The sequence below is a fragment of the Triticum dicoccoides genome, chromosome 2B (genome assembly GCF_002162155.2).
Source record: "Triticum dicoccoides isolate Atlit2015 ecotype Zavitan chromosome 2B, WEW_v2.0, whole genome shotgun sequence".
Classification (NCBI taxonomy): Eukaryota; Viridiplantae; Streptophyta; class Magnoliopsida; order Poales; family Poaceae; genus Triticum; species Triticum dicoccoides.
In genome coordinates, this window is record NC_041383.1 from 82300737 (window position 1) to 82324374 (window position 23638).

The 23638-nt window shown below is 47.5% G+C and overlaps 1 protein-coding gene across 9 annotated transcripts; it reads left to right on the top strand.

The window, feature by feature from the left end:
* The first annotated feature begins 2547 nt into the window (after positions 1-2547).
* On the top strand, positions 2548-4932 carry LOC119362257. Of its 9 annotated transcripts, none has more exons than XR_005173232.1 (5): positions 2548-3120; positions 3203-3278; positions 3598-3662; positions 4223-4228; positions 4578-4932. XR_005173232.1 is itself a non-coding variant. In XM_037627454.1 (5 exons), the coding sequence occupies exons 1-5, from the start codon at positions 3056-3058 to the stop codon at positions 4582-4584; spliced, it is 306 nt and encodes a 101-aa protein (XP_037483351.1). In that variant the 5' UTR covers positions 2548-3055; the 3' UTR covers positions 4585-4932. The 9 variants fall into 9 exon arrangements, 6 of the variants coding, with proteins under 6 accessions (XP_037483351.1, XP_037483355.1, XP_037483353.1 ...); XM_037627454.1 differs by having other exon boundaries at positions 3595-3662; positions 4214-4303; XM_037627458.1 differs by having other exon boundaries at positions 3595-3662; positions 4214-4228.
* The last annotated feature ends 18706 nt before the right edge of the window (positions 4933-23638 follow it).

Sequence of the window (23638 nt, forward strand, 5' to 3'; positions counted from 1 at the left end):
TTAGTGATGGTTAACGTCATTGAATCCCTTGGGCCGCTAAGCGCCACCTAGCTGCCAATTTATATGACGTTTTGGTAATTTTCATGACGAACCTGTTGGAGTCACCGATTATTACAAATATGTGACGCTCATTTTCTGTCATGTAACTACTAGTTGTGGGACCTGCCATAGCGACTTCACGGGTTATTGAGTAGTAGAATCCACACGCCAGTGTCTTTTATGGGACCCATGTGTCAACGTTTGTAGTTGGACTCACCGTAGTTTCTCCATAGGTTACTGGGTGATGCTATTTTTTTTTCAATCCAATAAATAAGTAGTGGCCAGAAAAAAAACTTATTGGTGGTGTCATGAGCAGATGAATATGCCGCTGCAATTATTTTGTTCCATCTCAAAGAGGGAATTAAGAGATTGGACGGGAAGAATTTGGTAGGAGGATTTTCTATGGGGCCCATGCTTCATTGTTTCTTTATGTGGCCCACACATAGGACCCACGATAATTTCTTCACAGTATATTGAGTGATGTAATTATTTTCTTAGTCTAATACTAAATAAGTACTGGCCGAAAAAAGCTCATTGGTGGTGTTCGTGAGCTGATGGATAGGGCAGTATAGCGGCCTAGTTGTCTCGTCCTGAAAAAAAGAGATTGGATCGGAATTAGTTCGGTAGGAGGAGTTTGAAATCGCAAACTCCAGCATGGTCTTACCTACAGGGTCAACATATCTTTATCATGTCGTAGGACTATATACGGCCTACATCAGGATTTTTCTTTTGTCAGGCGACATCAGCAACTTAGTTACGGACATTTGTATTTATGTCTAACCCACATGTACAGGAGTAAAATAATCCAACGTTTCCTAATATTTGGATCAGATTATACACGTACAGTACATTGTATGTTATGTTTTTTTCTGAAAAGAGAGGTATCCCTCATACCTTTCACTTTATTTATTTATTTATTATCAGATTATACACCCGCAAAAAAAATACACATACACGGTACAGTACGTGTCAAACCCGCAATCCATTTGCTCTCCTGTGCGCCAAGAATGAAAATTTTAAGTTAGGGGGATGATAGGCGCCGGTGCGCCGGCCCAAACTTTGGGCCGGTCACACCCCAGCCATACGATGCGAGATGCAGGGCCGTTAGATTCCGCCCTTGCCCTTCCTTCTGCTCGTGCCCGTTGACCAAATCTATAGATGGTCCCCCACCGCGATGCCGCTCCTCGCCGGAGGCAGCGCTGCTCCTACTCAACCCGATGAGTCGCTGCACCGCCGGCCCCAGCACCAAAAAGGACTCATCTCTTGCTCGCCGGCCACCCGTGCCACCTGCCCTCATCCCTCGGCCGTTACATGACATTGACGCCTGCAGCTCGCCCATCGGCCGGTTCCAGCTCTAGTCGCCATGGTTGCAACATCCCTGAGGCACCGCCGGCGCCTCCGCTCGTCACCGTCGTTCAGTTCGAACCACCTTGTCCTTGGCAAAAACACAAAACTTCATTAGTTTGTGAGTAGTAGCAAAATCACATGCTGGTTGCAGCAAAAAAATCATCGAATCCAGCAAAAAGAACCACCATCGCGTCGACCACTGCAAAAATTCTCACGTATCTTCCCAGCAAAAATTATTATGGGTTCCAACATTTTTTTTGCCGGTTCCAGCAAAACACATCTTGACGACGTCCCGTTGCATCACCGAGCGATAGAGGTTGCAACCTTTTCTCCGTTCGCTTCCAGCAAAAAAACCATATGGTAGTAGCACCGTACCTCGACGTCTTCACCCTGGTAGCTGCTGGTTGCAGCAAAAAAAGAAGATGGTTCCAGCATCTACAGGATCCGGTTCCAGCAAAAAAACTCTTTGGTAGTAGCACCGTACCTCGCCTTCTTCACCCCCTGGCGGTTGCTGATTGCAGCAAAAATGGACGATGGTTCCAGTTCCAGAGAACACCGCTTCCAGCATATTGTGTGGCCGGTTGCAGCTTTCCGGTCAGTGAGGTCCTGGCCTTGCTGGTTGAAGCTCATCGTTTGAACGGCTCCAGCACCACAACCGTCGTCCAGGATGCAGCTCTCACGGAAGGAAATCGAAAGCTAGCCATGGCGACTAGCGCGTTCGGCTGCTGCGACCATGGAGAGGAGCGCTCGAAGCCAGTCATGGCGTTCGCTCGCAGCTGCCGCAAGGTTGCTTGCAGCGCCCAGGGCGCGTCATGCGCCAGCTTTTTGTGCCCCTCCTCGTCTTATTTTGCTGCAGGGAAGAAGCAAGGGGATGGGCAGAGGAGGAGATGGAAGGAAGAGAAGAAACATGGCGCTGGGAGGGGTGTGGCTGAAGGTAGGGGATGAAGTGCGAGGGGAAAAGATAAGGCAGGAAGGGGCGGTCTGCCTGGGTCCACCAAATACACGCGTCTCGCGCGGGGGCTAATTGCGTGGGCGCACGACGCCACGCTGGTGTCCCGTCCGTCGGAAAATTCGTACGGTGCGCCGTTCTCCAACGATTCCCTTAAGTTAACTATAGGCGGGGTGGCAAAACTTTCGGAACGAATCCCATTTAACCACACACCGATCCACCCTAATCCCTATCTCATCTTGCGCCGTCCTCTTCCTTTCTCCGTCCCGATCAGATCCAATCTTCGCAGCCCTCCGCCGCTCCTCTCCTGCAGCCCCCGCGCTCCCACTACCATCCGCCTCCGCCGCCCCCATCATTGACGCAACGACCACCGCCACCGCCGCCATCAAGACCTCGGCGGAAGCCGCTGCAGCGCCGGTGGTGGAAGAGGCGCCGCCGATGCCGCAGGCAGTTGCACCCGGGAGGAGCAGCCCCTGCCCGAGACCATTTTACACATGATCTGGTGACGCAAGCCGGCGACCCACCTGGAGAACTCCGTGCGCCTGCTCTTCTCGACGCTCTCGGTGCTGCTCGTCCATGGCGTGATCTCCGCCGGCGCTGCCGCCAACCACGCTGACCCATTGCTCCAGTTCTTCCGCTTCGTGTACAGCTGGGCGGGTTCTGGCCGGAGCCAGCACCGTGGCGCTCCTCTTCCACGTCCGCTGCATCCTCCTCGGGACCATGTCGCCCTTCTCTGTTTCACGAGGCCACGGTCGCAGGCATTTTGCAGTGCTGCTCCCATCCAGGTGCGTTGTTGTGGTGCTCCTCCTCTCATTCTCTCCATTGAAATGTTTGAGCAGGAATCAATGACGCTTTCTCGTTGTGCAGGGGGTGGACATGTTCAGTCCGTGTGGGATTTCTCAAGTTCAAAGCTGGCATCGTTGATGAGGAGACTGAACCCAAGGTGACCAATATGTTTCTTGGTGTAGTTTGGTCGTGTTTCCCTATGCATCTATTAGTCTGTGTCCTTAGGAGATTAAGACTAACATTGGCACCTGCAGCTTATGAACACTTAGATAGAAATTCATGTTTCTTGAACTGAAATATGCAACAGCTAGAATATTTTTTTTCAGTTAGCACCAGTACAGCAAACATGAGTAGCACAGCCTATAGGGGATATGATAGGCAATTTTTTTGCTAACAAGAACATATATGTGAATGTAGCGTTTGTACCACTTGGTTATGTGTGTGATAGTCTAATTAGATGAAATCTGTTTTAGCAGGCTGAATTGGAGGAGTGTGTGGATGGGATTTGGTCCAAGCATTGTACTCGGAGATGCTCTCATTTGTAAGGAGACCTTGTTTCTTATATTATTTGCTTATCACATTGCCATCAAATTAATTGCTTGACCGAGTAAGTAGCTTGATAATGTACTAGTAAATCTTTGATATCATTATTGGCTTGTTTTTGTAACTAAACTTTCAAGTACAGCAATTGTGTATCATCTATAGTAATCTTAACTTTTGCTTCATTCTTCTCATGAATTTTCTGAGATCTTGTTTTCTAGGCTTGCTGGCTTCATCTTGCATGTTGTCGGGGACCTTTATTAGACCCTAATGCGTTGAAATCTTAATTTGTTTTTAATACAATATTATGTGAAATGCCTATTAATAGTGCTTCTTGTTTGCTATACTATTTTACACTATATTTTGTTTCTTCTCTGAATACCACCAATCCAAAGACAAACATGTATTTGCATTCTAAGTTAGCTACTTTATTTCATTCATCTATGCTTTTGGAAAGTACATATGCATAAGTTTAAGTAGAATTCATTTAGTTAGTGTTTATATCATATGCTTGTTCGTATTTTGGTAATTCATTTAGTTCCGCCCTGTCAGCTTTTGCAGCATCAGGTACTACAGTCATGCCACTAGTTTTGGAGAGTTAAGAGGGAAAGGAGGGCATTATTTGTGGAACATAAATGCGGGGTGAGGCGTATGCTAAGCTAAGGGATGGATTGATTACATGTTCTTTAACCATTATAACTCAAGCTCTTTGTTATGCATGTTCTTTAACCATTGTGACTTATTTGTAGGTTTATTGTTTTATTGGCCCGTTTGCATGCTTGCCTAGACATTTAATAAAGTATTTTTCTATTTAGATTCATAATTTGATAGTGTAAGATTCTTAGTGGTACTCTTCTACCTTGTTGTCTTGTTTGTTTTCATCTAATGAATATGCAACGCTATTGTGTTTCGTTAGTTTATAGGCACTGGAAGGGAGTTAATTGTGAGACTTGAAGCACAAGAGAGAGCAGTTGAAGAGATGGAGAGGAAGCAACAAGAATTGGAGGCTGGGAAGAAGAGCCAACAAGACAAGAGTGAAAGCCTTGGAAAATAAGAAAAAATGGATACATTGTTAGGTTTCTCTTAAGGGCTCCACCAACTTAGTAGTCCCAATCCAAACCTGATGGTGTATGAAGGCTGTTCGGCAATACTTTTGTGGTCTTTTAGTTATCTAAATATGACTTCGCAACATGTATATTGTTGTGAGTGCCAAACTTGTGAATCATGTTATTTTTTTACTATCATTTCTATTTAGAGGATGATTTGACTAAGATGATTGAATTTACAATTTGATTTGCCTTATATTACAATTATAATGTGATGTGGCTCTAACTTAGTTATATGATGTGATTTGATGTGAATTAAACACATATTGTGATATTCATTTGGAAATATTGGATATTATAATTGACTGTAATTTAAATTTGAAATAAATTTAATAACCTAATGATGTCATATTAATGAATGATGAAATTAGTGATGCTAGTTTAATCAATATCGTATATAATTATGAAAAAATAGCGCTTGCGGCAGTGGGATAGTATGTCCTATGCTGACATGGCATCAAGTCAGTGACGTTGCTCTGTCATTGAATATGGTAGACTATGGCATATTTTCATCTAACATGTGACATTTATCGGCCGCCATAGAAGGACCAAGTCGATGACGTTGTAGAAAACGTCACTGAAGGTCCCATTTTCAGTGACGTTTACTGCGCGCGCTGTCACTAGGAGGAATCTGTGACGGGGATTCCCTGACGATGCTCGTGACGCACATAAAATGTCACCAAGGTGTATTTTGTGACATTTTTGGATATTCCATGACATTCTTGGGCTCGTCATAGTAGGCCTGATCTTTTGTAATGTTGGCGATCAACTATGAAGATTCCTTTCTATGTAACCGACTCTGTGTAACCCTAGATCCCTCCAGTGTCCATATAAATCGGAGGGTTTAGTCCGGAAGGGAGATATTCATTACCATAGTCATACAGGCTAGACTTCTAGGGCTTAGCCATTACGATCTCGTGGTAGGTCAACTCTTGTAATACTCATATCCATCAAGATCAATCAAGCAGGAAGTAGGGTATTACCTCCATAGAGAGGGCCCGAACCTGGATAAACATCATGTCCCCTTTGTCCTATTACCATCGACCTTAGACGCACAGTTCGGGACCCCCTACCTGAGATCCGCCGGTTTTGACACCAATATTGGTGCTTTCATTGAGAGTTCCACTATGTCGTCGACGAAAGGTTCGATGGCCCCTTCAATCATCGATAGTGACGCCGTCCAAGGAGAAACCTTCCTCCCCGGACAGATCTTCGTGTTCGGCGGCTTCGCACTGCGGGCCAACTCGTTTGGCCACCTGGAGCAGATCGATAGCTACGCCCCTGGCCATCAGGTCAGATTTGGGAGTTTGAACTACGTTGCGGACATCCCTGGAGATTTGATCTTCGACGGATTCGATACTGCGGCGACCGCTCCCGGTCACCTTGACAAACATGACCTAAATCTATCGTCAGACCGCATCCAAGAGATAGGTCCCGTGACCACTCCGGCCTTAGATCTAGAGCACAATGCGGCATCCAAGGATTGGAGGTTCAACCCCACCATGGAGGCCATAGATTCTCCGGCATTGGAGCCGCACATGGACTTAATCTCACGCAATACATGTGTCACCGGAACTCCGGACTCTTCTCTGGCTATAAGTTCCGAACCATGCGAGTCCGCGGATACCGAACTTGATCGGTTATCGATCTACGAGTTCAGCGCCACAGACATCTTCCAGCACTCGCCCTTGGGCGATGTGCTGAACTCATTTAAGAGCTTGTCCTTGGCGGGGGACTCACAGCCGAACTATGTACGGTTCGAACTAAAAGCTGATGACGGGGAATTTAGCTTCCCACGCACCACCCACTTCATAGCCATTGTCGAGGATTTAACTGACATGCTTGACTACGGCTCCGAGGACATCGCTAGTACAGACGACGATGCTGACAGAGAGCAAGGCCAAAGCCCGACATTCAATGGACAACGGACGGCCACGTCTTCCTACGACATATACACGGAGGACACACCTGAAAAAAGTAACGATGATGACAAAGAGGAACTAGTTGAGGATAAAACTCCTGAGAGACAGCCCAAGCGCCAGCTTCCTCGACGCCGCTCTAAGTCACAGCGTTCCAAAGACGGCAATACGGGCACCGGAAAAAACAATACTCCGGACGATGCCGAAGATAATGAAGACCCCGTCAAGGCAACCTCCGAACAGGGGGAACGGGATAATGGGCAAGTTAGCCCTGATGAACAGGCCATACATGGAGACTCGAAGGACAGTAATTATCTTCTGCCCTCCGAGGAAGAGGAGAGCCTCGACAACGAGGATTTCATCGTGCCTGAGGAACCTCTCAAGTAGGAGCGCTTCAAACGCCGGCTAATAGCCACTGCAAGAAACCTGAGAAAGAAGCAGATGTAGCTTCAAGCAGACCAAGATCTGCTCAATGTTAGATGGCCCGAAGTCCTGGCCGCCGAAGAATATGGCCTTAGTGGCCCAGCCAAAAGCTACCCGAAGCGTAGATTACTACCTCAGTTCGATGATGAGGCACTAGAGCCCGTACCACCATCGCAAAATGCGGCAGGCCGACCACAACTTGGTTCGGATAAAGCGGCAACTCAAGCCGAACGCGAGACCGCCCCACCTCGCCGTAAAGGCAAGAATAAAACAGCTCGGGGTTGTACATACGACCTTCAACATGACTCGGATAGTAGAGTAGGACACGCAAGATCGATCTACGGATTGCGAGGACATGCCTCGACACACGACGGCGGCTACCTATTCGGACGTGACAAACCTCGCCATGCCCGGGCCGAAAACCGCAAACGGACTCCATCGGAGGTATGTTGCAGTGTGGCCCAACATAGAGGCGCCGCACACCCTCTTTGCTTCACCGACAAAGTAATGGAGCATAAATTCCTAGACGGGTTCAAACCCATGAATATCGAATCATACGACAGAACAACAGATCCCGCGGTATGGATTGAGGACTTCCTCCTCCATATCCACATGGCCCGCGGAGATGACCTTCATGCTATCAAATACCTACCACCAAAACTCAAAGAACCAGCTCGGTACTTGTCGGGGATATACCCCGCGGTATGACCCGGCCGAAAGTATGACCCGGCCGGAATTGGCGCTTCACCGATGACCCGCCGGAGGACTGGAAACTCACGGGTCTGGCGGCTCACTGGTCAGTCGACTCATGGATGACCCCGACGGCGGCTCACATAGAAGACTAGGCCCAAGGCCCAGTAGGCCGGCTCATATTATGGAGGGCCGGCTTAAGACAGAAGGCATGAGGAATATTTCCTTTACGAGGAAGCAAGACCTGTACTTGTATCCGACTTGTAATAGAGAATAAGTTAGTTTTAATCCTAATAGGACTCTACATATAAGCCGCCCCTTCAACTTATATAAGGAGGGGCAGGGCTCCCCAAAGAGGGACAAGAAACAAGAAATAACAATCTCTAGGGCTAGACACAATGAGCCGGCTTACCAGCGACTCCCTCATGATCATAATGAGACCTAGCCACAAACATCATGTAGGGCTATTCCGGATGATGTTTCCCGGGGCCCGAAGCTGTCTAAACCCTCGTCTTGTGTATTGCGTCTCTCGTCCCGATCAACCCCTCTCAAGCTACCGCATAGATGCGTTGGCCTCGCGACTAAGTCCTGGCACTAAGGACATCTGCCGTGACAATTCCACGACAGTTGGCGCCCACCATGGGGCTCGCGCATGGTGGTGATGAGTTCTTGAAGGGATTTCTTCAGGGATCGAGAAGCTTGTGATGTGCAAAGGAAAAAGAGAATCGACAAGTTCATCGTACATCTGTTACATCTCATGGACGAGAAGAAATCTTCTTTACAAAATCTGAGATCGAGAAGATTAGGATTGCGTGCGCCGCTGCACGCGTGGCCAGATGTTCCGGCGAGTTCAACTCTCTGTTGTGTTTCCGCACGCGACGAGGCAATTTTTCCGGGTCGTCGAAACTTACTGTTTTTCGCACAGCACGGGAGTTCGAGACCTGTCCAGTTATGCTATCATCCAATTTTCGCTGGCAAAAGTTTTGAAGCAACAACAACACAGCAATTGACCAGGTGATTTGATAGATCACTATTATTATTACTTGCTTGAAGGAATCCGAGACGATCTGCTATGTGGTTGCAAGTAGTACTACAGCGCTAAGCTATTGGGTGTCATGTGAGGATTTAAAAAAAAGAAGAGGAAGTTGCCCATGACACGAAAACGGATGCGGCCACAGACTCAGACTCCGCCTTGCCACCGTGGACTCGCTGGTGCGCCTCCGAGCCGTCTGCGCCGTTGCTCCGTGTGATTGCGGATCGGCCCGCCTCCAGCCGGCTCCGCTAAGCCGCCGTTGAGGCCCACGCCCACGTTTTTGATCGGCTACTGCCTCTGCTATTGTGGTCGTGGGCACACACCTGAGCCACTTCCGAGCCGCCGTCGCGTCGGGACTCTGCTACTACCATGGATGTGACCACGATCCGGAGAAGGATTGGATCACACAGAGTCGGAATTTGCCATGACTGCGCTAGGCCGCCGGTGTCGCCCTGCGATATTGATTGAGCCGCCGCCGCCGCCACGCACTGAGCGGTCGCGGCTGAGACCCGCCGCGTTGTTTCCATCCTCTGCTAGGAGCTGCGCTGAGTCGCCCTTGGGCCTTGGCTGAGCGGCCTCACTTCCACCTCTCCGAGCCGCCTTTGCCGAGTCACTCGCCGCACCTTGCCTCGCCGGTGTCCCTCCGCTGCGGACTCGCCAGGGCGCTGCTGAGCCGCCCCTGCGGTTTCCAACCCGGTCTGGCCCGGCCAAGTGACCAGCTCCGCCAGGCTCACTACGGGTTACTTCCGCCACGGCTGCTGTACTTTTCTGTTGGGATAACATAGTTTAGACTTTAGAGTCGGACAAAGAAGAGTTTCGCATCCTATCTCTGATTGAACTGGTTGGACCTTCCTTACATATAAATTGGGTCAGCGAGGCGAGGTGGCTAGGAGCAAGTGGCTATTACCTTACTATCGTTTCCCTGCACCCAGCCGTCATGGTTGATCCCTGGCCCTGGGCTGGAGTCCCAGTGGGCAAGTGCAACTATCAAATTTCAAGCAGATCAATGGCAGTCAAAGTTAGTCAAAGCAAGAAGCAAAGTACTACTGGATCAATCACGTCAAGGCTGCTTTAATTACTTATTGGTGGACTACTATTCCACGTGGAGGCCAGCATTATGCATTATGTCTGTGCTCATCCGACAAATCGCCAGGTGATATCTATTTATGTATTTTGTCAAGCATATTAAATTGTTTGAGAACAATTACTTTGGTCTGTATGTTTTTATGTGCAGCAAAGGTGGTGCCATGTTGTGCCTATGAAGAGTACGTCAGCACCATTACGCACTGGCGTCTGTGCCCGCTTACACATGGAACAGGTGTGCACAGGTCGCAGTCTGTGCAGCTTAATCTACATCAACCCGCCGGAGCCGCGTTGAGCCGCCGGGGTTACACTAAGTCGCCGGTCTTCCTGAGCCGCCGAAACTAGTCGGTGGTCTGCCTGAGCCACCTCTGTCGCGATAAATAGATCATCCTCGTCCAAACAAATCAGGTGATATCCATCCAAGTTTGTTTATTTAGCACATGTTATTTTTGTCAAAGAACAAGTTTATCTTTGCCTTGGTCTGCAATATTGTTTATGCAGGGCAATTATTTATGATAAAAAGTGATATTGTACCGCGGAGATGGAGGCACGCCAACATTTTCTGGCACAGGTGGTCGTTGTTACTCAAACGGACTCCCGCACCGGCTTACAACATCATGACCGTCTCTCGCGACTGCACCGGCTTACAACGCCGTGGCCGTCTCTCGCGACCGTGTGGGCTTACAACGCCGTGGCCGTCTCTCGCGACCACGCCAGCTTACAACAAGGAGGACAACTTGCCCGTCCGCACCGGCTTACAACGCCACGGCCGGTTCATTTGTCTATGCTGCCTCTAATGTTACGGTCGTCTTTACCGTTCGTCTCTCGCAGCCTGGTCTATATCGACATACCGAGACGCACTTGTTTGGAAGAGTTGTTTATTGAGTATGAGCAAGTCACTACTTGGGAAGCCCGGTTTTCTTCCAACAAATTAGAGGCAAATTATCATATATTATCAGCCGCCGTCTGCACTGGATGGTTCAATGGGCAGGTGCACAAGTCGCCGCCACTACAGTTTGGTTAACTTCAAACAGCCAGTTGGAAGGAGCCATTGGCCGAGTTGTTGGCACGGCTCATACGGGATCATTTATAACCCGCCGTAGTCACCTCAACCTTCTGTGGATTCACATCGCGCTATCAACACCAATGATGTATACCTTCTGCTATGGTCAAATATGGAGAATCTCAAGCCAACTCCTCGAGTCGTCTTGAGACTCGGGGGCTACAATGGTATGACTCGGCAAAATTAGCCGATTTCAATGAATTCAAGAACTCTGGGTCATTGAAGGGAAAAGTAACCCGGTCCCCGGAGATTACTTCTAGATCAATGAAAATTTAAAAGCCGTCAGAAGATTTCTGGCTCAAAATAAGGACTCTGGTTTAAAATCCGGTTCAAGAGACATCTTTCTTCCACAAAGCACTGAAGCTCTCAGATCCGGTTCAAAAGCCGGCCCAGGGTAAATTTGTCCCTCACAAATTTTTGAAGCTTTCAAATCCAGTTTAAAGTTCTGGTTCAAAAAGAATTAATCTCTCGCAAGTTCAATTAAAGGTTGCCAAAAAGAACTTTCTGCCATGATGCGCGGTTCAAACATAGGTATCCTGCCTTACGGCTTATCTTATTATGGTCACTTGGGGGCTTCCTGCTCATCGAGCATAGCCGTCAGTACCCTCTTGATCGGTGCAATGCTAATATAAGGTCATTTGGGGCCTTCATGTTCAAACATAGGTCGTATTTGAACCAAAGAGAACATAGCTGTCGAAACCCTTTTGATCGGCACACTGCCAAACTCAATAGGGGGCTTCTTGATCGTATCCGAATCATAGCTTAACCTCTTTTGGGCCCGACGTGGATCGTATTCGAATCAGCATCGTTAAACAACTCTCAAGGTCATTTGGGGGCTTCCTGTTCAAACATAGGTCGTATTCAAACCAAAGAGAACATAACTGTCGGTTCCCTCTTGATCGGCAACGCCAAAGCCAGTGGGGACTATATGATCGTATTCGAATCTTAGCTCAGCCCCTTTGGAACGGTTTTCTGATCGTATACGAATCAGAAGCCTTAAATTTTTTAAGTCTTTTTTGCGAACAATTTTGGGTTTGACTTGAGACCTTTTTTGGATTATATCTCAAATGTATATAAGTGTTTTATGCTTAACCCGGCTTGACTTTTGACTATAAGTCGCCAGCTTATGACAATCATCATCTATGTGGAAGCATTGGCTTCAAAGGATTGGGTTATCACCCTTACTGCACAGGTCATGTAAACCGGCAGTACAAATTCAATATCACAGTGGTTATATGTGAGGTATTATGACCCGCCCTGCGGTAAAACGCCAAAGGTTCTTGTGATCTACTTGTGTGCAGGGTAAGACTACATTTGGGTGGTTACCCACCCTGGCCCTTGACGTTAAGTCGCCAGGGCATATGTTGTTCAAACTCTGTGCAGGATTTGCAGAATTATGACTTATATAAATGCTTCAGTCCAAGCTCATCACTGAAATTGGTGTCTCAAAAGGGTTATCAATTATTGATTTTCTCAAGGGCTATTGGCCACCGGGTTACAAAAATTCCGGCCTACAATGAATGTGCATTAAGTCGTCATCGGCCAAGAGCTGCCAGGTATTTAAACTCCGAATTTACTTGTCAACCGATGAGGTATTCAAATCTTTAATAGCCAAAACTGGCTGGATCTTCATGATGATATTGAATGATTGAGGTTTTCATACCGGATTATATTATTCAAATCTCGAATAGCCAACATGGCTGGATTTCTATTGTGATTATCAATAACCAGTGTTATGATTGAGGTTTTCAAAGTCGCTTTAGCGCAACGGCTATTATATTTATCAATGGATATGATTTATTCTACAATGGAAGGAATAGTCCCGAGTCGCTGCAGGCTTACGACCCGACACTTGGGGGCTATATTATTCAGATTGGGATTATATCAAATATGCAAGTCCCATGTCACTGCAAGCATGCACCATGGCACTTGGGGGCTAATGCAAAGTCATTTTTTGCTCAACTTATTGAAGACCCGACTCATCACATTCTAAATGAGTTGGCCCTTGGGGGCTACCAATTGCTCCTGTCAAAAATTCAAGGTACACAAAGCATTAATCCACTATATTGAACGGTCCACTATTTAGTTGGTGGAGTACAAAGCTCTTAACCTTGTGGATGTGGGTTCAAGCCCCATAGTGGAGACTATATTATATGATGTTATTATCAATTATATACAAAGTCCCAGCTTAGTATTATCTTACTAAGCCGGCCCTTGGGGGCTACACATTGCTGTTCAAATTTACATGGTTATATCTACAAAGTCCCTGCTCATTATTGCATAATGACCCGGGGGCTACATGTGTGGAATATTCAGTTTATATGATTGAGATGAATAAACCGGATTTGTTCAAGGTTGCAACATTTATTGGAGCAAGTCTTAAACCATCACTTTGTTCTGCTCAAGACTTGGGGGCTACAGGTAATATGGATATAAGGGAGAAAAATCTTCAAATTACCAGTTTTGAGCAAATCAGGAGGATCAATTACATAAACCGATGTCAACAACAATTATGACCCGGCATCGTCTGTTTTATAATGCGGCAGTTTTTGGTAATGATAAACCGGCAAGTTTTACATCTTCAAGCCGGCTGAATATCAGATGAGTATTTGAAGACCAAAATTATTTAACCCGACGCCTTGGAAGCCGACTCAAGTGGATTATTCTTCACAATATTTTTCTGTGAGAAACCAACATCAACAAATTGAGTATGAAGCAAGCTTATTTGACCCGGATTTTCTAGATGAAGGAAATGACAATTGGACTTAAGGTTAATCAGGTCCCGTCTCAGGAGAATATTTAACCCGGAGCACAAGGAATTAAGGATGATCAGGTGCCACCGTACAAGAATTTTTAACCCGGAACACAATCTGTCAAAGTTTTTCTTGTGTTTGTTTTACAGGATCAGTTTAACATGGATAAATCCAAATTAAACTGGGGGCTAATGTCGGGGATATACCCCGCGGTATGACCCGGCCGAAAGTATGACCCGACCGTACTTGGCGCTTCACCGATGACCCGCCGGAGGACTGGCGACTCACGGGTCTGGCAGCTCACTGGCCAGACGACTCACGGATGACCCCGACGGTGGGTCAGATAGAAGACTAGGCCAAAGGCCCAGTAGGCCGACTCATATTATGGAGGGCCGGCTTAAGATAGAAGGCATGAGGAATATTTCCTTTACGAGGAAGCAAGACCTGTACTTGTATCTGACTTGTAATAGAGAATAAGTTAGTTTTAATCCTAATAGGACTCTACATGTAAGCTGCCCCTTCAACTTATATAAGGAGGGGCAGGGCTCCCCAAAGAGGGACAAGAAACAAGAAACAACAATCTCTAGGGCTAGACACAATGAGCCGGCTTACCGGTGACTCCCTCATGATCATAATGAGACCTAGCCACAAACAGCATGTAGGGCTATTCCGGATGATGTTTCCCGGGGCCCAAAGCTGTCTAAACCCCCGTCTTGTGTATTGCGTCTCTCTTTCCGATCAACCCCTCTCAAGATACCGTATAGATGCGTTGGCCTCGCGACTAAGTCCTGGCACTAAGGACATCTGCCGTGACAATTCCACGACAGTACTAGTTGAACAGTCTGCCGGAAAATTGTATTGGCAGCTGGGAAGATTTGGAAGACGCCTTTCGCGATAACTTCCAAGGAACATATGGTCGGCCACCGGACGCTGATGACTTAAGTCACATTGTCCAGCAGCCCGAAGAGTCAGTGAGGAAGCTCTGGACTAGGTTCTTAGTCAAAAAGAACCAAATCCTCGACTGTCCAGACGCAGAAGCCCTTGCGGCATTCAAACACATCGTCCGGGATGAATGGCTTGCATGACACCTCGGTCAAGAAGGACCTAGATCCCTGACAGCCCTTACCGCTCTAATGACCCACTTTTGCGCGAGAGAAGACAGCTGGCTCGCTCGTAGAAGCAACAGCGCCAGCGACTCGGGAACTTCCGAAATCCGAGACGGCAATGTCAAGCCACGACGAAGCAAACACAACAGTCGCAATGATAATGAAAGATCACGCGACACAGCGGTCAACGCCGGATTCAGCAATCCTAAGCCCGGTCAGCGGAAAAAGCCATTCAAGGCGAACAGAGACGGACCATCCAACCTAGACAGGATACTGGACTAACCCTGCCAGAGTCACGGCCACCCCGATAAACCAGCTAATCATACCAACAGAAGTTGTTGGGTCTTCAAGCAGGCCGGCAAGCTCAACGCCAAACACAAGGGAAGGGGACCGCCAGGCGATAGGGGCGTCGGAGTGGTTCACCAGCCAAATACCGAGGGTCAGAAGCAATTTCCCCCCGAGGATCGATCACTCCCAGAGCAGAAATAGCAGTTCGGCTTCCGCTGCCCACCTCATATACCCGCCAAATTTGTACCGCACATACATCAATACGCACTTAAGATACCATGGGCATTGGCAGAAGCATAATACGGACAAGCATGCAAGCATTCCCATAACATTTTTTATCTACTTTCCTTTTTTTCATTATCTCTTAAAAACAGGTGACGCAAAGGACAAACATCCAAACTGAATCCATCGGAGGGTCCGTACACTCACCTAAGGGGCTCCTTCCGTCAAGGATTCCCCTTGCCGAGCGGCGCAGACGTGCGACAGGAGGTCCAAAATAAACTTTTTGTAGACCGCGCTCTTTATTTCGAGCCTGTAATATGCCTTTTTCCTCCGCCTCCGACCCCGGGCATGTCAAATAGCCGGAGTTGAGGTATTTTTATATATAAAGTAATCATTGGCATACCACTCAGGTCCCAGTAAACATCATCCGAATAAATCATTCGTGTCTTTTCGCACATGAATATGGCTCCTATGGTTGTTTCACAGATATACCTCGGTAGAACCTGCCAGGGGCTCGGTATGGGAACAAATGAGTTGCCAACAAAGTCCGAACAGCTTTATAGCATACTTCGGTGTCACGAGTTTGGCCTTATATGCATCAGCTCCGAATCATGTCTTGGGTCAATGGTTGGGTTGCCCGGCTCCTGTGCTTGCTACCCTACGTTCCGCTCTATCGGCTAGGGTAGTAAAGGGAGAACTACTGCGATTGTGCTTCCGGTTCATCTGGTCAAGCACCTCTGTAGAGAAAGCCGAAAACCGACTATCATGATGCTGCGAGAGCTGGTCAACCACTCGATGACTTATCAGAATCTGTCGCGATTCCCTGTGTGTCACACGAAGGACCCTTTTTCTTCGGGTCATATATGTAACGCACCATAATTGAATAAGCCGTGCGCATACCAGGGGCTATATCGTAGTCCCCCCTATAAAACTCCTATGGCCAGGTGAAAGTTTTAACGCCCTATAGTCTGATTGACTGGTTCGCCACATTATTGCCTCCTTCATGGACCAAGACGTTGGGTCAAGAGTGATCAAATGCTTTTCCGAACACCCTCGTACTTCCTACAAGGGGGCTGAAGCCGGCGATTGGAAAACTTTCAGATTATATAAAAACGGTCGCACAGGAGGAACACAAGCTTTCTAGCAAAACATAAAAACATATTAACTATAAAGTTGTCTTTTACAATTCTCATACACCTCACTCGAACATTATGTCTTTCGAGCATTTACCCTCTATCAAGCGGGCGGCCTCTAAGACGTCTTCAAAATAATGCCCCGGTGCGTGACAGTCCTTGCCCTTGGGTGGACTCTTCGCCGCAACATCGATGGCCTTCATCTTTCCCCAGAATGTCTTGACACGGGCAAAGGCCATCCGTGCACCCTCAATGCACGCCGACTGCTTCACAACGTGGATACGTGGCACCGCATCAGCAAGTCGTTGCACCAAGCCAAAGTAGCTATTCAGAACAGGCTTAGTCTGCCACAGCCGGATTATGACGTTCTTCATGGCAGTGCCGGATATCCTATGAAGCTCGGCCCATTGGGACATCTGTTCATTCAGCAACAGAGGGCGCTTTGACACGCCAAATTGTGACCAGAAAAGCTTCTCCGTTGCATACCCCTCTCGCGCTTGGTAAAACTGTGCCGTATCGGAAGAACTCTTCGGCAAGTCTAAAAACTCACCCGGAGAACTCCACACTTGGTTAAGCTGAGCATAGTTCGGATCGCCGAACTTATCCTGTAGCAAAAAGGGCTTACCAGCCGCAATCTCCCCAGCTTGCCGGATCTCCTCACGGGCTGCTCTGGCTTCAGACCGTGCTTCTCTCGCCTCTCGTAAGGCCTTGTCAAGTTCAGCCATTTTGGCTTCATTGTCCTTCTCGAGGACTTCATAGCGGTCAGCAGCATTCTTCAGTTCGAGCGCCATCTTGGATACTTTCTCCTCGTCTTAGCACTGAGCAGCCTGTTCGGCCTTTAGCTCGGCCGATGCCTTTTCGGCAGCCGCATTACTACACCGGGACTGCTCCTTGGCCCGGGCTAGCTCCGCCCGAAGAACCTCAACTGTGGCAGCACCATCTGCAGTCATGCATATCCAGTATACAATTTTCAGCATCATGCTAACATTATAAGCACGTCTGTGTACTTACCGTTCCAAATACATACCTTGCGATTCGTCAATATGCATGTTAATCAATGCAATGTCATCCCCCGCCATATCAAGCTTTCGCTACAGTTCGGCTACCTCTGTTTCCCGGGCAGTCGTCAGTGGGGAAACAGCATGTGTTCCAATTACGCCAGATTATCACCTGAGCATATCTTTTTGATCCTCCGATCGCCTCCTTTGGGAAGGCAATCCGAGTCTCAGGGGCTACTATCTATACACAGGTGCATTCTGCGAATAAAGTACAGCTGGAAAAATTACATCACAAACCTCGAAGCCTCTTAGCAGGCTCGTGAAGGCCTCATTCAATCCACTCTTCGCAGACAGAACCTTCTCGACCACTGTACCCATCAAGGCACGGTGTTCCTCTCAGACGGACGCTTGTCGCAGCATGCCCGTCAACATGTCCGGAGCTTCCGGATCTTCAGAAGCCGCCGCAGGAGTACGACCTTCCTTTGAAGGAATCCGTTTACTCATCTCCAGAATCATCTCCGGTTGTAAACCGGATAGTCCGGGCCATCATTCCTGACCCCCGAACCCTGAGCGACAGAGGCACCACCTTCGGGTAATGCCTTCTTCGTCCCTTGCACCGCTTGTCGCTCGGGAGAAACCTCCAGGACGACACCTCAAAGACGTCCGCCCTGCTGGGCGAGGAGGCCGGAGAAGGCGTATCACTCTCCATCATCTTCAGAAGGAGATCTCTCGAGGAAGAAGATTGTTGAGGAACACTGGGCGCCAAACTGCGAAGACATATATATATTAGATGTTACTTCGGTAACAGGAAAGGAGTGGGATGTATTTAAAGCACCTTGCTTCACTTACGATTTGCCTGGAGGCTTGTCCTCATGATGGAGCTGTACGGCGACATTGCTCGCCAGGCCCGAGCCGCCCGACGAGGGCATTTTACCTCGCTTGGGAGACTTCCCCTCCCGATTTTTGGAGGCGGCCCTCTTCTTGCCATGGGAAGAAGGGATGTTCGCTTCTCCTGCACCTTCGCCTTTGGGTGAAGGAGTTTCGGTTTCCCCGGACATGGTGTCTAGTCTATCTCTAGAACAAGGGTCACGTCTAGTATCCCTGTTCTCGCCCTCCTTCGTAGGCACCTCGTATGGTGACGGGGCCAGCATCCTCATCAGCACGGTGTCCGCTGAGTCTTCGGTAAGGGGGGCCGGACACCTGATTCGTTCCACTTTCTTTATCCATCCCTGGAAAGGGATGGTTTGCTCAGTATCTTATTACGGGGTGCTTGACTAAAAGGTGTTCAGAAATTGAATACTTACTAAGGTGTCCAGATGGTTACAGTCAAGGATGATATCTTCGGTGGTGTCCATCCATTGCTTTCATTTCCTGAAAAACAATCTCCACATTCCTTCGTGTGTAGCACCGAAGAAGTGTTGAAGAGTCTGCGGCCCTTCTGGATTAAACTCCCACAAGCGGAGAGGCCGTCCCTGGCACGGCAGGGTCCGGCGGACTAGCATTACTTGAACAACGTTGACAAGATTAATGCCCTTCTTGGTGAGGCTTCGGATGCGACTCTGCAGAGTCCGAACTTCATCAATTGATCCTCAGTCCAACCCCTTATTGATCCAAGATGCAAGCTGAATTGGGGGGCTGGATCTGAATGCAGGCGCAGCATCCCACTTCCAACCACGGGGCTCGGTGATGTAGAACCACTCCTGCTGCCATGAGTCGGAAGATTCGGCGAAGGATCCTTTTAGCCAAATAGTGCTGGAAAGCTTTCTAATTGTGTCACCACCGCACTCTGCCTGCTCCCTCTCTATCACTTGCGGCTTCACGTTGAAGGTCTTGAGCCACAAGCCAAAGTGCGGAGGAGTTCGGAGGAAGGCTTCGCACGTGACAATAAATGCCGAGATGAGAAGAACAGAGTTCGGGGCCAGATCGTGGAAATCTAACCCATAATAGAACATGAGCCCTCGGATGAAGGGGTTAAGCGCGAACCCTAGCCCACGGAGGAAGTGGGACACAAACATGACCCTCTGACCAGATCTAGGGGTAGGGATAACCTGTCCCTCAGCAGGAAGTCGATGGAGGATTTCTGCGGTCAGATATCTTGCCGTGCGAAGCTTTGCAATATCCTCCTCTGTGACAGAAGAAGCCACCCACCGGCCTTGACGGTTGGATACAGACATGATTGGAGCTTGTGGCGATTGAAACCCGGGTGTAGGATCTCGAGGTAGCAAGGGTTGAGGAAGAAGCAAGCTTGAAAGAAAAAGACGGGTCTGTACCCCTATATAAAGACCGCGAATATCGAATGTCTCCTCCTGGGCCTCAAGACTTGCCTATTCCCAAGGAGTTGTACCAAACGTGGAACGGCGGGCTAGCCAACGGTTCGAAAATAATGGCCGGGCAGGTGTGATGTCATGTTACCAAAAAGTTGTCAGTGGATTGGACTCGTGGAATATTATATTCTCTGCAGTTGCGTATACAGGTCCGGATATCATCATTATGACTGAAGACTCTTGGAGTTCGGAAAGGGGAACCCGCCTTGCAATGTCGAAGACAATCTACGAGTCGGACTCCTCGTCACTGAAGCCAGGTTCAGGGGCTACTGAGGGAGTCCTGGACTAAGGGGTCCTCGGGCGTCCGGCCTGTTATCCATGGGCCGGACTGATGGGATGTGAAGACACGAAGGCCGAAGACTGTACCCGTGTCTGGATAGGACTCTCCTTAGCATGGAAGGCAAGCTTGGCAATCAACTATGAAGGTTCCTTTCTATGTAACCGACTCTATGTAACCCTAGATCCCCCCGGTGTCTATATAAACCGAAGGGTTTAGTCCGGAAGGGAGATATTCATTACCATAGTCGTACAAACTAGACTTCTAGGGTTTAGCTAGTATTATCTCATGGTAGGTCAACTCTTGTAATACTCATATCCATCAAGATCAATCAAGCAGGAAGTAGGGTATTGCCTCCATAGAGAGGGCCCGAACCTGGGTAAACATTGTGTGCCCTGTCTCCTGTTACCATCGACCTTAGACGCACAGTTCGGGACCCCCTACCCGAGATCTGCCGGTTTTGACACTGACAACAGGGAGTTTATACTGGTTCGGCCCCTTGAGGTGAAGGTAAAGGCCTAGTCCAGTTGGATGTGGTATTGCTAGGGTTTCGATGACCAGGGAGCGAATATGCTTGACCTAGCTCTCGAGTTGTTGTTTCCTGTCCCTAAACCGCCACTGGGTCATCCCTTTATATACACAGGTTGACGCCCGGTGGTTCATAGAATCCCGGCCAGCTCATAAACGTGTATGGCTTAGTTTGTATTCCTTCCTACCTTACAACACAAGTTATACATCTTATGGCGGTTTACATCTCTGGGCCTTAACCCACCTCTAGGCCTTGGGCCTTACTATTAAGTCTCCTTCATAAAGCGCCATCTTCCATGTTTTCATGGGCTTCAGATACAGGTGAATCACTATGGGCATAATCCGACCACTCCTGGGCGGTTTATACTCAATAGTTATATCCCCAACATTAGTTGATTTGGATCACGTGATCACTTAGATGATTAGAGGGATGTCTATCTAAGTGGGAGTTCTTAAGTAATATGATGAATTGAACTTTAATTTACCATGAACTTAGTACCTGATAGTATTCTGCATGTCTATGTTGTTATAGATCAATGGCCCGTGCTACTGTTCCTTTCAATTTTAATGCGTTCCTTGAGAAAGCTAAGTTGAAAGATGATGGTAGCAGTTACACGGACTGGTTCCTTAACCTGAGGATTATCCTCATTGTTGCACGGAAGAATTACATCCTGGAAGCACCGCTAGGTGCAAGACCCGCTGCAGGAGCAACACCGTACATTGTGAACGTCTGGCAAAGCAAAGCTGATGACTACTCGATCGTTTAGTGTGCCATGCTTTACGGCTTAGAACCGGGACTTCAACGATGTTTTGAACGTCATGGAGCATATGAGATATTCTAGGAGTTTAAGTTAATATTTCCAGCAAATGCCCGGATTGAGAGATATGAAGTCTCCAAAAAGTTCTATAGCTGCAAGATGGAGGAGAATAGTTTTGTCAGTGAACATATACTCAAAATGTCTGGGTATAATAATCACTTGATTCAACTGGGAGTTAATTTTCCTGATGATAGTGTCATTGACAGAATTCTTCAATCACTGCCACCAAGCTACAAGAGCTTCGTGATGAACTATAATATGCCAGGGATGAACAAGACAATTCCCGAGCTCTTCGCGCTGCTAAAAGGCTGCGGAGGTAGAAATCAAGAAGGAGCATCAAGTGTTGATGGTCAACAAGACCACCAGTTTCAAGAAAAAGGGTAAAGGGAAAAAGGGGAACTTCAAGAAGAACGGCAAGCAAGTTGTTGTTCAAGTGAAGAAGCCCAAGTCTGGACCTAAGCCTGAGACTGAGTGCTTCTACTGCAAAGGGACTGGTCACTAGAAGCGGAACTGCCCCAAGTATTTGGCGGATAAGAAGGATGGCAAGGTGAACAAAGGTTTATGTGATATACATGTTATTGATGTGTACCTTACTAATGCTCGCAGTAGCACGTGGGTATTTGATACTAGTTCTTTTGCTAATATTTGCAACTCGAAACTGGGACTACGAATTAAGCGAAGATCGGCTAAGGACGAGGTGACGATGCGCGTGGGAAATGGTTCCAAAGTCGATGTGATCGCCGTCGGCACGCTACCTCTACATTTACGTGGATTAGACCTAAATAATTGTTATTTGGTGCCAGTGTTGAGCATGAACATTATATCTGGATCTTGTTTGATGTGAAACGGTTATTCATTTAAATTTGAGAATGATGGTTGTTCTATTTATATGAGTAAAATCTTTTATGGTCATGCACCCTTGATGAGTGGTCTATTTTTATTGAATCTCGATAGTAGTGATACACATATTCATAATATTGAAGCCAAAAGATGCAGAGTTGATAATGATAGTGCAACTTATTTGTGGCACTGCCGTTTGGTCATATTAGTGTAAAGCGCATGAAGAAACTCCATTCTGATGGACTTTTGGAATCACTTGATTATGAATCACTTGGTACTTGCGAACCATGCCTCATGGGTAAGATGAATAAAACTCCGTTCTCCGGAACAATGGAGCGAGCAACAGATTTGTTGGAGATCATACATACTGATGTATGCGGGTCAATGAATATTGAGACTCGCGGCGGGTATCATTATTTTCTCACCTTCACACATGATTTGAGCAGATATGGGTATATCTACTTGATGAAACATAAGTCTAAAACATTTGAAAAGTTCAAAGAATTTCAGAGTGAAGTGGAAAATCATCGTAACAAGAAAAATAAAGTTTCTACGATCTGATCGTGGAGGAGAATATTTGAGTTACGATTTTGGTCTTCATTTGAAACAATGCGGAATAGTTTCGCAACTCATGCCACCCAGAACACCACAGCATAACGGTGTGTCCGAACGTCGTAACCGCACTTTATTAGATATAGTGCGATCTATGATGTCTCTTACTGATTTACCGGTGTCTTTTTGGGGTTATGCTTTAGAGACAGCTGCATTCACGTTAAATAGGGCAGCATCTAAATCTGTTGAGACGACGCCTTATGAACTGTGGTTTGGCAAGAAACCAAAGTTGTCGTTTCTTAAAGTTTGGGGCTGCGATGCTTATGTGAAAAAGCTTCAACCTGATAAGCTCGAACCCAAATCGCAGAAATGTGTCTTCATAGGATACTCAAAGGAAACTGTTGGGTACACCTTTATCACAGATCCGAAGGTAAGACATTTGTTGCTAAGAATGGATCATTTCTAGAGAAGGAGTTTCTCTCGAAAGAAGTGAGTGGGAGGAAAGTAGAACTTGATGAGGTAACTGTACCTGCTCCCTTATTGGAAAGTAGTTCATCACAGAAATCAGTTCCTGTGATCCCTACACCAATTAGTGAGGAAGCTAATGATAACGATCATGAAACTTCAGATCAAGTTACTACCGAACCTCATAGGTCAACCAGAGTAAGATCCGCACCATAGTGGTATGGTAATCATGTTCTGGAGGTCATCTTACATGACCATGACGAACCTACGAACTATGAGCAAGCGATGATGAGCCCAGATTCCGCGAAATGGCTTGAGGCCATGAAACCTGAGATGGGATCCATGTATGAGAACAA

What these genes read in the sequence shown, in the direction of transcription:
- LOC119362257 (XM_037627454.1), top strand. Translation starts at nt 3,056, where the DNA reads ATGTCGCCCTTCTCTGTTTCACGAGGCCACGGTCGCAGGCATTTTGCA. An exon ending in GCAGTGCTGCTCCCATCCAG is followed by an intron (nt 3,121 to 3,202) that starts GTGCGTTGTTGT and finishes CTCGTTGTGCAG; the next exon opens with GGGGTGGACATGTTCAGTCC. An exon ending in ACTCGGAGATGCTCTCATTT is followed by an intron (nt 3,663 to 4,213) that starts GTAAGGAGACCT and finishes CCGCCCTGTCAG; the next exon opens with CTTTTGCAGCATCAGGTACT.